The sequence below is a fragment of the Falco rusticolus genome, chromosome 1 (genome assembly GCF_015220075.1).
Source record: "Falco rusticolus isolate bFalRus1 chromosome 1, bFalRus1.pri, whole genome shotgun sequence".
NCBI lineage: Eukaryota > Metazoa > Chordata > Aves > Falconiformes > Falconidae > Falco > Falco rusticolus.
In genome coordinates, this window is record NC_051187.1 from 122,444,753 (window position 1) to 122,457,668 (window position 12,916).

General features: G+C 43.5%; 1 protein-coding gene across 1 annotated transcript; it reads right to left on the reverse strand.

Moving 5' to 3' along the window:
• On the reverse strand, window positions 1-2,806 carry SLC25A4 (solute carrier family 25 member 4). The gene is made up of 4 exons (XM_037398749.1): window positions 2,610-2,806; window positions 1,884-2,370; window positions 1,214-1,354; window positions 1-840 (listed from the first exon to the last, which is right to left on the reverse strand). Exons 1-4 carry the CDS (start codon window positions 2,718-2,720, stop codon window positions 683-685), a joined length of 897 nt encoding a protein of 298 aa, XP_037254646.1. The 5' UTR covers window positions 2,721-2,806; the 3' UTR covers window positions 1-682.
• Window positions 2,807-12,916: the final 10,110 nt, after the last annotated feature.

Genomic DNA, 12,916 nt, shown 5'->3' on the forward strand with positions numbered 1-12,916 from the left:
TTCATTAATGTATTAATTTATTTCATTACTTCAGTTAGTTCAATTGAACATCATAGCAGACAACTTTTGGCTTTGTGACAATAAAGGGAATTTTTGAAACACTATTTCCATATTCTATAAAGTATGTTTGAAGGATCAGATGATGGTTTCAACTGTATGTGTCAAGTGAAAAGGCTGCAGTGAGGAACAGCCAGGTGCTTTAATATAGTTTGTATCTTCAGACATGCTTTTCACTTGATACTGTATTAAAAAAAATACAGCTTTAAAAGAAAACATGATTTTAATTCATGTTATAAATGTCATCAGAGTGGTGGGTAGCCTAGAGACTCCACGTGGTACAATAGGTATTTCTGAAGATCTCATTCTAATAAAGAGATCAGAATATTAAGTTTTAAACTAGGCATACACCACCTAAGTCTTATCTCTAGATAAAATGTATTACCTGAAATTTGAAGTATAATATATACACAGGTTCCAATACAAATGTTGGATGACTTTTCATACAAAATATAACTGTGTTGTAGTGGACAATTTTTAAATGAATGTATTCTCATCTCAACCTGATGTTATGAAACTTTATTCCGTTTCCCTAGGAAATATTTTGTTGTCCACTACATCACAACAGCACATTTTTAAAAAAAAGTTGATTGAGAACAATTGAACTAGATTAGGATGTTAAGTTTTAGACGTACTTCTTGATTTCATCGTAAAGTACTAATACAAAAGCTCCACCCATGCCTCTCAACACATTCGACCAGGCACCCTTGAAGAACGCTTTGGATCCTTCATCTTTAGCTATCTTCTTCCAGCAATCAATTGTGCCCTTGTACATAATATCAGCTGTGGAAACAAGACAAAAAGGTCAGAAGGCTTTAAGTTACACAGCAAGACTGGTTCAACTTTCATGTATTTAAAACAACAAGGAATAGGCAAAGTATAGCCAAGAATTTAAAATTAAGTAACCAATTCTTGAAAAGTAATTTTAGTTTTCCACATGGATATCTAAACAAATAAATTCACAGCCTCTTAAGTGAACATGAGAGACATAACCAGCACTCTGCTTCCCATGGCTGGTTTTTGGGGGTTTGGTATTTTTTTTCCAGAATTCCAGTGAGACTGTCATTAGTTTTCCGTAAGACAAAAAAAAATCTCTTCATTGAGATACAATGGGTACTTTCTGCTGCCAGAACACTATAGGAGCACTTATTCTTACCTCCCTTTCGGCCAGACTGCATCATCATCCTACGTCGCACAGTGTCAAAAGGGTAAGAAACCAGCCCTGCTACTGCAGTGACACTCTGGGCGATCATCCAGCTGACTACGATATGCACATTCTTTGGATCAGGCAACATACCTGTCGTCAAGAACAAGTGACAAGAGTCAGTACAGAGGGAAAAGGTTGTGGGAAAGATGGCTGTGGAAGGAACAATCGCCCACCAACTCCAAGAGTCACTCAGTCAAGCCTGCAACTTCTTCATTCATCCATAGCTGACCATTAACAGCTACTATGAGTGAAACAAGTTTATAGGACTTTTGGGTTCTGGGATCTAAGCCCTCTTTCTGCTCCCTGACCAAAAAGTGTCTCCTGCAAAACCCTCCCTGGCTTGGGTCTCTAGCAGTAACGAGGAACAGGCTACCATACAAGCTCATCTGTACAAGTGTTAAGACAGAAAGAAACCAGGAAGTGTCTAAAAACACACTGCAAACCCAAGGCTTCTCCTCAGAGCAGCAAGTTGAGGGAGGCAGGAATGCATTTCAGAAAAACCAGTGCACATTCTAGCACCCTGAAGGGGTGCCGAGCCAAGTCCTGCTCGTCCTTATACCACCGAGTGCCCTTACTGGATGGATTGTCCCTTGTAGTCACTTCTCCATGCACTTCTTACCCTTGGCTGTGTCATAAACCCCAAAATAGGCCGCTCTGTAGATGATGATGCCCTGGACGGACACACTGAACCCTTGGTACAGGCCCTTCAAGCCATCAGACTTGAAGATCTTGACGATGCAGTCGCCCAGGCCAGTGAACTCCCTCTCGCTGGCTCCTTTGCCCACATCAGCCGCCAGCCGGGTCCTGGCGAAATCCAGCGGGTAGACGAAGCAGAGGGAGGTGGCTCCCGCCGCGCCCCCGGACGCCAGGTTCCCCGCGAAGTAGCGCCAGAACTGCTTGTGCCTGTCCACTCCCCCCAGGAAGATCTGCTTGTACTTGTCCTTGAAGGCAAAGTTGAGGGCCTGGGTGGGGAAGTACCGGATGACATTGGCCAGGTTGCCTCTCCAGAAGGAGATGATGCCTTGCTCCTTGGGGATGCGGACTATGCAGTCGATGATGCCCTTGTACTGCTTCTCGGCCGTGATCTGTTTGCTGGCATGCTGGACCTGCAGGGCGAGAGGCAGGGCGGTCGGGAGGGGGCCGCCGCAGGGGTGACCCCGCAGGGGTGACCCCGCGGCCAGGGCGGCCCGCTGAAGGGCACCGTCGGGGCCTGGCCCAGCTCCCGCCGCCCCCAGGTGGTGCCGCAGGGCCCGGGCGGCTCCCGCGTCACCGGAGCCGGCCGAGCTCCTGCCCATATTTAGCCCGGCCGGCCGGTGCCCGCCGCCCGCCGCCGCCGCCGCCTCACCTGCAGCAGCAACTTCACTCTCTCGATGGGGGCGACAGCCGTCTTGGAGATGGCGGCAGCGATCCCACCGGCCAAAAAATCCTTGAGGAAGCTGAGCGCTTGGTCACCCATGCTGGCAGCCGCTCCGACACCCCCTGCCCGGAGAGAGGCAACGAGCCGCGCACCTCCCCGCCCGGCCGCCCCCGCGCACCGCCGGCCAAATGGCCCCGCGCCCCGCGCCGCCCCTCTTATACCCCGCAGCCTCTCGCGATAGGAGGAGGCGCACCCCCGGGGCGCGGGCATTGGCTGGGACCCCCCGGAGCCCGCCCCCGTCGGGGGGCGCGGGGCAGTGCCGCCATGTTGCCCCGTGGAGGGACGGCGAGGGCCAGCGCGCTCGGGACGTTTAAAGGGCAAATTAAAGTTATCTGGTGGCTGCCGGGGAACGCTATGTCAGAGCATGTGCCTGCTGTATTAATAGCTCCTGGGAGGCACAGGAGGGGACTGAGGAAGCTGGCAGGAGGACCTGTGGCAGCGTTAACTGTTTCACGCAGGCCAGAGAGGCCTGGCCGCGGCGGCCGGTCAGCTCGGTGGAGCAGGAGCGCTTTAAGCCTTGGCTTCGTGTGGGCGCATTCACACCGTGAATAGCGAGGGGGATCTGGGCGCCGGGCAGGCATCCTGGCGTGGCCGGCATGCCCTACAGCAAAGGTCACTGGGGGTGCGTAGTCAGCTTGGAGGTGATGTAGTGGTGGTTGGTTCACGAGCGTCCGTTGCCAGGAATGGGGCTAGACCTCTCTGAACCAAGGATAAAGAGAGCAACTTCATGTCTGATACGCTGCACGAGCTTGCAGGCGTCGAGGTATTTAAGTACCCTGGCATGCTCCAGGACCTGGCTTTCCTGAAGAGGAGACAACGTGCCTTACTGCATCGTACCCTCATTTCAACCCTGCGAGGCCAGACCCTCACAAGAGTGGCGTTCAGTCCCCTCTGAAGGGGGAGGGAGGAGAGGGGACTCCGGGCAGCACTGCCTAGGCACGCTTCACGTGCTTGTCTCACACCGAACGTGAGAGTCAAGGCTGTAGTCAAACCCTGCCTTCATTCACTGTCTGGTTCTTAGGGAAACTTTTGAGTCTCAGATGCAGATTAGATGGTTCCCTCACTTCGTTTCCCTGTTTCTGATCTGTTCGTTTTGGCTAACCCCCATAAGAAAGCAAGAACTTAGGATTCACTCGCTGTTGGGTGATTTAGTTGTGTGGAATAGTTACGGGAAAGCTGATGCAGCAGGTTGTAGATGCATACTTAGGAGTTTGCCTTAAAAGAGGCACAAAGATGTGCCCCTAGGGCAGTGTTATACTGAGGAATGCATAGGGTAGCGGAGTCTGCTTTGATTTGGTAACATGGTGTCAATAATGGAAATAGGATTCATCTTCATGTAGTGCTAAAAGATTGGCCGTTCCACAAAAAGACATTCTATTCAGGACAGCAAATCTCTTCTCACTGACGCGTTTGGTAGCACAAGTCAATGAGACGGTAAATTTGATCCCCTGTCTCTCTTGCCCTCTGCTGCTCTGTTGAGGTAGAGATCTCTTCTCATGAACCTCAACTCTGGGAAGTGGACGACAGCTTTAACTTCCAGGAGCACCCTTTGCTCCTTGGCCATCCTGAGCAGGTGGATGCAGCCTTTCCTTAGCTTCTAAGAAAGGGGAAGAGAGCCCCCCTGAAGAGACCTTTTCTCCGAGCAAGGACTGAAAGCAGGTGCAAGCAAGAAGCGTAGGGGATCCCTAGAACTAGACTGTGAGTTGAGAGGAGTACCGTTCAACGTATGTAGCTGCCTGGTACCCTTGACTTTTCCATTTTCTTCCTCATACTTCACCCAGGTCTGGTGTCTTGTCTTTTCACAGGAGAGTAAACGTGCCTTTTAACATCTCAGAGCTTCTACTGCTGGTTTCATACAGACCCGTGGGATGGTGATGCTCACACTTGCTGCCCGACTGTCCAGACTGATAAGGTCTCACCAGTGTGTGCACTCAGGTGTCAACCAGTGTCCTGCTGACTGGTGTGTGGTGAGTGAGAGGTGGGAGAGTGGCAGTGGGATACTGCTGGGGAGGAAGGACAGTGGGGGGCCTGGAGTGAGAGTTTGATGGTGGGATCTAGCCTGAAAGGGTCTTTTGCCTGCCCCTTTCACACCATTTTTGGGTTAGCCCATTTAAATTGCCTTTTCTTAAAAAAAAAAAAATGACATTGTAATAAAGTCTTTACATGAGAATCCCAGTTAGTTTGTGAAGTTACTGTTGTGCATCATCATCCTACTCCACAGAGGCTCTTTAGTTTAATAAATATTTCTGTAGCACTAATACTATTTACCCGTGACTGCCAGTGTTTAAGAAAGCAGTGCATAAAAAATGAATAGCCAATAGCCACTTTTTCTGCTTTTGCTCTCCCTTCCTGGAGCCCAGATGTCTTATCTACTGCCTTGAGATACTCAGCTTCCAAACAGTTTTAGCAAAAGCAAGGCTAGACCAGGACATGTGTCTGTTACTCTGAGAGTTATTCTTTGTTTGTTTGTTTTTTGCTGCAAATGCCCGAGCTGGATCTTTCCTATGTATGTCACCGAGGCTTTTTATGCTACTTGCTGTAGGAGTTCAAATGTATCCTGTAAGGAACTTACTGCTAACTCCACCAGTACCACCAAACTCAAGGATAAGCATTTCCACTAGCTGGAAATGTCATTTTAAAAAAAAGCAAAAGGAACTTTGGCTTTTCATACACTTGGTGTTTAGTGCTCTATATTCAGAATAGTTGTTACTTTCGTAGAGAAATGGTTACAATAGTTCTGAAAATGCAAGCTTTCCTTTCTGAATTATTGAAAGCCTCATCTTCCTTAGATCTTCGCAGCTTGGAAAGGATTAGCTGGTTTTCTAGGCTGAGTTTGTGGGTGCTTTCTATAGCTGACAGCATAAAAACACTTTTTTCCTAAAAATTCTGAGCTAAAAATAATAACCTAGACTTACATTTTCAAGAGGTATTAGTGACTGACTGCATTGTGCTTTGACATGTGAATAGCCAGCTCGAAATACTAGGAGATCAACTTTTACAAAATAGTGTGTACCCGTGTTTATTTGCATTTCCAGGACACCGGGAGCCCTAGTGTTGAGGCCAGGCCAGGCACAAAATGTGAGAGCTTTTTCTCAAAAGTCAGCAGTCTGAGTCTGACAGCAGACACACAAGGGAGCACAAGGAGTCGGTCAGACCATCCTGCCTCCCAGCATAGGCAGTGATGGGGTAGACAGTGCATTGGCAAGAATGCCAATACCAAAAAGTATGTGGAGGGTTTTCAGGAAGGATTTGTAGGGTTGTAGTAAATTCTCCTGTAGGTTTATGTTTGTGGTCAGGAGGAAGAGAGTAAGAATGCCCAAAGAGGCTAAATGAGAATGAGAGTTATAGAGAAATAACAGGGTTGGTAGTGACAAAGATGATCAAGAAGAATGAAGGAGTGTGGGTTTGGAGTTTTGTCTTGGGCAAATATTTGTGAGGGCAATTTTATCTGGGTATTGGTATTATCTGGCTTAGGAGCCTACATCGAGATGGAGAGGGGGAAAACTGGATAGTAGGTGTAAGCAGCACATTGAGGAGGGAAGTGTTAGTGCTGGAAATAGCAGTGGGAGTCAACATAGGGTATGTTTGTTTATTAGAGCATCTGTAAAATTTCAGAAGAAAACTGAGGAAGTGGATGAAAATGGATATGAAACAGATCAGCAGTTTCATTGTAACAGGACAAACGTGGGGTGGACAAGCAGGAAAGAAAAAATCCCCAACATGCCACACAGGAATACACTTGCAGGAAGGGGAGAGTACCATGTTAATATTTCCTTTGGTAAGAATTTGTGCAGAAGATGTTCAGGAAGAGAGCATTTGAGAAGTGCATTTGAAGTGGTGAAAGGCAGCCAGGTCTTCAGTTAACTTGCAAAAGCAGGAGAAAAAGTTAGGAGGGTGGCACAACTGGAAGGGGGGGACAGTTAAATGGTTGTGGATGAAGTAAGCCTGATCGCAGGCCAGCCAGGAAGCTGAAGCTGAAGGCAGGCTGACGTATGTGTGGGTGCAGGTGACATGAACGGACCAGGGCAAGGATATGTATCGGTGTCTGCTATAGGGTGTCAGCAGGACATCAGCATGAAGCTTGGAAACTTCACGAGGATGAGTGTGAGAAATTGTGAGGAAAGGAAGGGAGTCAGTTGAAACCACAGAGGAAGGCTGATAAGGAGGACCTGGCTGGCTCGCTGAGAATTCTTTGGAGGGGAAAAGAGCTGAGCTGTTGCTCAAAACCAGATCAAAAGTGACAGGGAGGGTGAGGGCAGCCCCAGTGTGAGTAAGGTGTGGGATGGTGTGAGAAACAGAGGTCTCTTTAAGAGACTGAAGCTGCAGAGGGGGAGTCAGACAAGGGGATCCAGGACATGCGGACATTTAATCCAGGACATTTAATAGGCCTGTGGGAAATACGTGAAGCGTATCTTCCAGCGGCAGTAAGTGAAGAGAAGAAAGGGGAGTGGAATGGGCAGAAGGACAGAACGGGAACACAAGAAGGGCTGATTGAGCAATGTTAAAGTCTCGCGAGTGGGGATGGAGATGTGGAGGTGCAGCAAATGTCAGTAAGGGCAAAAAGGAGGCAGAGTAAGAGGCAGAGCTCAGTGCCTCAGGTAGGTTGTTTAAGAGAAAAGAAGGAGCAGCTGAAGGAATAAAAAGTGAGAGAGAAGACCAGGTTAGGTGGGGAGGGAAAGCTGGAGGCGTACAGAAACAAGCTGCAGCGAGAGGGCAGGGTGAGAGATGTCGAGTAGTATCCCACAAGCAGGGTTAACCAGGTTAGGCAGTCTGGTCTCTGTTGGTTGGTTTCTTCGTTGTGCAGTGTGTTGGCCAGGCATGTTATACTTTTGACATTCCCTTTTCACTGAACTAGTAATGAAAGTGTATGTGTTGACTGAGTGTCTTCTGCTGCGTTAAGGGTTGCCCTGGTGAAGGCAACTAACCTAAGGTTAATTTGTTTCAATTTTCAATGATCCATTGCCTTCACTAGTGGCTGCTCTGAGGTAGTGGAGGAAAAGGCAAAGGTCACTGGAGAGAACGGGTCACAGGGAGCCGGGAACAAAGAAAACAAGCAGTAATCCTGTAGGATTTGGCTCTTCATCAGAGGTTTATTTCACACAGTTTTCAGAACCTCAGTTTCTTCTTTAATTCTGTTGCAGTATCAGGTATGACAACGTTGCTTTGAGTCAAATCAGTCAGGCGTCAATTCCTGCTACACTAGTTGTCTGAAGAACTGAAATCACAGTCTTTACTCTGAAATGAATTTCATTTCACTATAGGACTGTATAGTAAATCTTGGTACGCTGTAGGCAGAATAACAATATTGCTGAGATTTAGAACTTAAGTAATTTTTCCTCATAGGTCTCAACATACTTTGAGAACATAAACCATCTTTTATGTCACAGGTTTGCATTGTGGTAAATAATTCATGGATCTTACAGGCTTTCATAAACATTTAAAGTACTCTAGAACATCTGTTTATTGTTTGATAATTAACGCATTCATGCCAAAAATATAATTCCACATTAGAGATTATGGTAAACTCATTAGTCAGAGGCATTGTGGACAGTTTCTAAGCCGTGGATATAAACAAATGAATGACCTGTAAGACTCCATAATGGTTGATTTACTATTTATTAACTCTCTTTTGGTAAATATATTTTTGATATCAAGTATAACTCAGTATCCTCAGACTGTATTTTGGAAGAAAATGCAAAGAAAAGTGAAGTGACTTGCTCAAGGTCATTCTGTCAGCATGTGGCAGAGCAATGCATGAATGTAAGTTTCCTAGTTTTGCCAGGTTCTTCTTTACATACTATTTGTATATAAATTTTAAATTTCCTTTCCCTTCTCACCTCTATTTTTTAATGGCTCAGGACAACCAGCTAACATTGGAAACTGAGCCAGAAGCAAAGAGAGTTTTATCAACAGTAAAATCAGGGTGCTGTCCCAGTCTGGCACACAGCTTAGAGCTGAAGTAGATGAGCTAGGAATCTGCTCAAATGCATGTAAGTAGGTAAATGGGGTAACGCACATCCTGAACTCGGGTTTTGTATTCAAATAACTGCTGTCAAAAGAGTAACTTTGGTAGTTTCCATTGCTTTTGAAGTTCTGTTTCCTGTCTAGTTTGATATGTGGTGGTTTGTGATGCTCTCAATCAAACAGAAAGGGTTAGCTGGCCTGAATTTGTACAGTTCAGTTACCTAGTAACATTCTGCACAGGTATTAGCGCGTAACTGCATAGTGTTACACACGCTACTTCATTGTTATTGCAAAATCAGTTTATCCACACTGAACCGTGCCCTCACTCTATTATTCATGGGCAAGACCTGCTGAAGACAATAGAAATGAGTCTGGAAAGGAACCAAGTAAGGGTGTCGGAACAGGGCTAATAGTTAATAGGTTTCTCAAAACTGTAAACTGGCAACATAAGCCACTGCAATATGAAAAGTCAAAATCACTTTTATTCCAATAATACCAGCAAAGCTTCTTTAGAACAGGCACAAAGCAGAATTTGAAAGCCTACTTGCAGCTGAAAGGAATATTGTACTTTTTCTTTTGGTGTAGATCTCAGCAGAAAATAGTTGTTGCCAAGCATGCATCATTACATGGTGGAGTGTATATCCCTTCTTGGATTCAGAGATTTTCAGGTTTTGTGCTTCCAGAAAAAAATACATGCTGAGAGGATCTCTGATGTTCATATATTTAATTTTCAATTTTAAAAAAATTCTAGCTGGAACATACTTTGTATGAAGAAATGGGATCTGGAGATCATTGTGCTCAGAAACTGTGACCTTCTGGGCAAAGAGAAGGTCAGGAAGGTTTTTTTCTCAAGAAGAGCTTACATGTCCAGGGTGCTGATCTTTTATGTTTGATAGATACTCAAAGATTAGTTTTCCTACTTAGTACCTTGAAATGTTCTATTTCCTACCATTTTTTGTCTTACTCTTCTTAAAGATACTAGTTTGCTTTTGGTTTTTAAATCAGTGCTAAGAGATGATTAAAATTATACTTCGCTTTTCTACATGTTCCAGTTCACTCTTAAGAGATATGCTTCTCATGGTGTTGACCAGATTTCTTGGAAGATGTGACTGCTGCAAATAGTATCAACAATATCTGGGCAGGTATGTGATCAGAGAAAAGCTAAGTTATGGGCTGAAACAGTCTGTATTTTCTATAATACACGATAAAATTTTCCTTTGCTACTAGCAGGTAACACTTTCCAGCAGTTTGGTTTATGTCCTGATCAGGAAAATGAGTTGTTAAGCTAGTTTTCCTACTTAACTGGTGGTTTTTTATGTTTGTCTGTTTCCAAACGGGAGAAGCGTTGGTTTGCATGAATGCAGAATGCAGATGCACCTGCCTGAATTGCATGACCTAGAAAACAGGTCTGATTTCTTTTCAAAGCTTAGTAAAGCAATGCTAGTAAAAAGTGAAAGTATTAAAATAAATTTTTCTGACTTTTTGGCTGTTTGCAACATTTCTTTCTTCAAAAAATCTTCTGGGTTGAAAAAACATCTAGTAGGTAACCTAGCCCTCTTTGCATAGTGCAACATTGTTCTCAGCGTTCCTGCAATACTGAGTGGTGGGTCTCGTGCAGCTTTCTATAGCTCTTGTGACTCTTGCATATTGTTCAATTGCCTGCTTAGAGTTGTGGGGACCTGTTCTTTCTTCTTATATTCATGTAAACTAGTAATTATCCTTTTGAATCACTGATAGAACATTGCTGCAAATCAGTGTATATGAGGAAATCTCATAGCCTTTTTTAGTGTTTGGGGTTTTTTTACTGTTTTGCTCAAGCTTACTTTTCTAAACATTTTTAGATCAGTCTTAATGGGTTATTGAAAGTACTTGGTCTTTGCATTGTTCTTTCTTTTTTTTTTTTAAATCATCCTTTGTGGTGCAGTAATTTTGGAGTGTCAGAAAGTTATGTTCATCTTTTTATGTTTGTCATCTTTACTTCTCGCTTCTATTTGCTAAGTTGCTTCTGTGTGTAATTTTACTGTTCTGGTTGTTTTATCTTTTAAAAATTCATCATTTCAGGCTGACAGATTTGAATTAAGTGAAATAATTGAAGTGATTTATTTGGTTTCCATCTCGTATTTCTGACAATACATCTATTATAATAATTTTCTTTTTAATAACAGTGTCAATATTGTTAGCTCATGCTTAACCTCTTTCCATCTTCAGATATTTTGTAGAGTTTCTCATTCTGTGATTTTACTTTAGACTAGTATTCTGTGAACTAGTTTGTAATTTTCTTGCTTACAGTAATTTTATTTTCATATGTTATAGGACAAACTTTAATCATTTCTGGCAACAATACGTGTTTAACTGAATCACAACTTCGTGCTTGGTCAGATAACCTGCAGTGCAATAGCAAAACAACGTAGTAATATTTTTATATTACAGAAACAATTGCAAGCATTAAGTGTAGATGTCACTGTTAGACATACTTGCAACAGCTATTGCCACAACAGCTTTAATAGACATTCAAGCTTATTTTCAAGTGAGTGAGAAATAACGAATTATATTGCTCAGTGGCTGAATCATCAATTTCTTATCACCCTACATGCTTGTTGAATATTCACGAATACACTGTTATTATAATTCAAATATATTATTATGCCAGACATGTTTTTATTTTCCAACAAAATGGCAAATTAAGGCCAGCTCCACACAGCTAGCAAAAATCTTTATTTTTTTCTAAGCTACCTCTCTGCTAAGGAGCTTTGTTAATAGAGAAATTAGCTTTATCAGATATCCTTGAGCGTGCAACAGTTTTCTGTATTTGCTCATATACTTGCCCTACACCTGTATACAGGATATTCCCACAATGAAGGAATAGATAGGTAGTTGTTAAGAATAGATGTGTATGTCTGCAGCCTAATTTCAGGTCATGTTGGAGATGACGGAGTGGGACTGTTGCTCCAGAAAATGTGGTATCTGGGGCCATTGCTCCAGAAAAGACTGTATTCTGATTTAACAGATCAACTGAGGTTGGTGAAATGGGACAGTGAAATGAAGAGCCTAGATTCTTTTTAAATTATAGGCATGCTAGTAGCAACTTTCATTTTTTTCCCCAGCTGGGATCCTTTGTTATGCCTGGGTGTTTTCCTCATGAACCCTTTTCGTCTAAAACTACCTGGAGCAGAACTAGTCAGGACTTCACCAAGAACAGCATTTTTTTCATCAGAAGCTACCCAAATCATTAAAACATAAGCAAAGAAATGTATTTATTTCAGAAAAAAATCCTCAAGTCCAGCATATATGCATGAAGGAAAGAAAGGTCTGCAGAACCGCCGAATAACAGACCTTTTAATACTTTGTTATAAGTCATAAGAAAGAAAGGAAGGTGCTGTATTAATAAACATTCTTAAGTGTTGCTATATTATTTGAAATTAATATATAGTGTCTAAAGTTGTATCATAGATAGGTATGAATGAATATATGCTGTAAAAGTGTCTTTACAGGTCAACACTGTAGAAGAATTGTCCTTCTGCTCTATTTAATTTCTTCTAACTTATAGTAGGGTGCAGTAATGGAAGAAACTAAGCTATTGTCTATCTTCCATAAAACTATAATGGGGAAAAAAAAAGAGAGTGGATGTTCTGAGTATATGTAGTGGGGAAAATGGAGATCGTGGGAACAGTCATCCAGATATGAAACAGTCTTGAAATAGACAGAGATAAATTATCTGGACCTTCTAAGTTACTTCCAGGATCATAGTGAAAGAGGGGTCACCCACAAGCTGTGTGAGTCTGCTGCTTGTATATTATTTGCCCTTCCTTTCAGATATTACAGTGTTGTAGACTGGCACCCATTTTCTGCACATAGAACTAGACCAGTGACTCAGGTCAGAGGTAACAGTTCAAGTACAATACACAGATCTTTGCGCGGTTGAAAGTAGTCTCTGTGTCTTCCTTGTATTTCCATTAGTGCCGTGCTTCATTTTTGTGAAGCATTTGTGAAGGTGCAGGCTTTCGCATTCACCGGTATTAATCCACAGGCAGGAAGAACGTAATGGAACGTGAGACAGCCGTGCCCCTGGTACCCAGCAGCTTATTTATTACACACATTGGTCTCCTGTTCTGCCCCTCACCTCTGCAAAGCAAGATAAAAAAATCCTTTAGACGGAGCACTCCTCTTCCCCTTTTCCCTCCACTTCTAAAATACCCTCACTTCCAGAGAAGAGGTCCCATTGACAGGGCTTTTGGGAAAGCTGTCCCAAAGCTATGCACTTTCTCCTACTG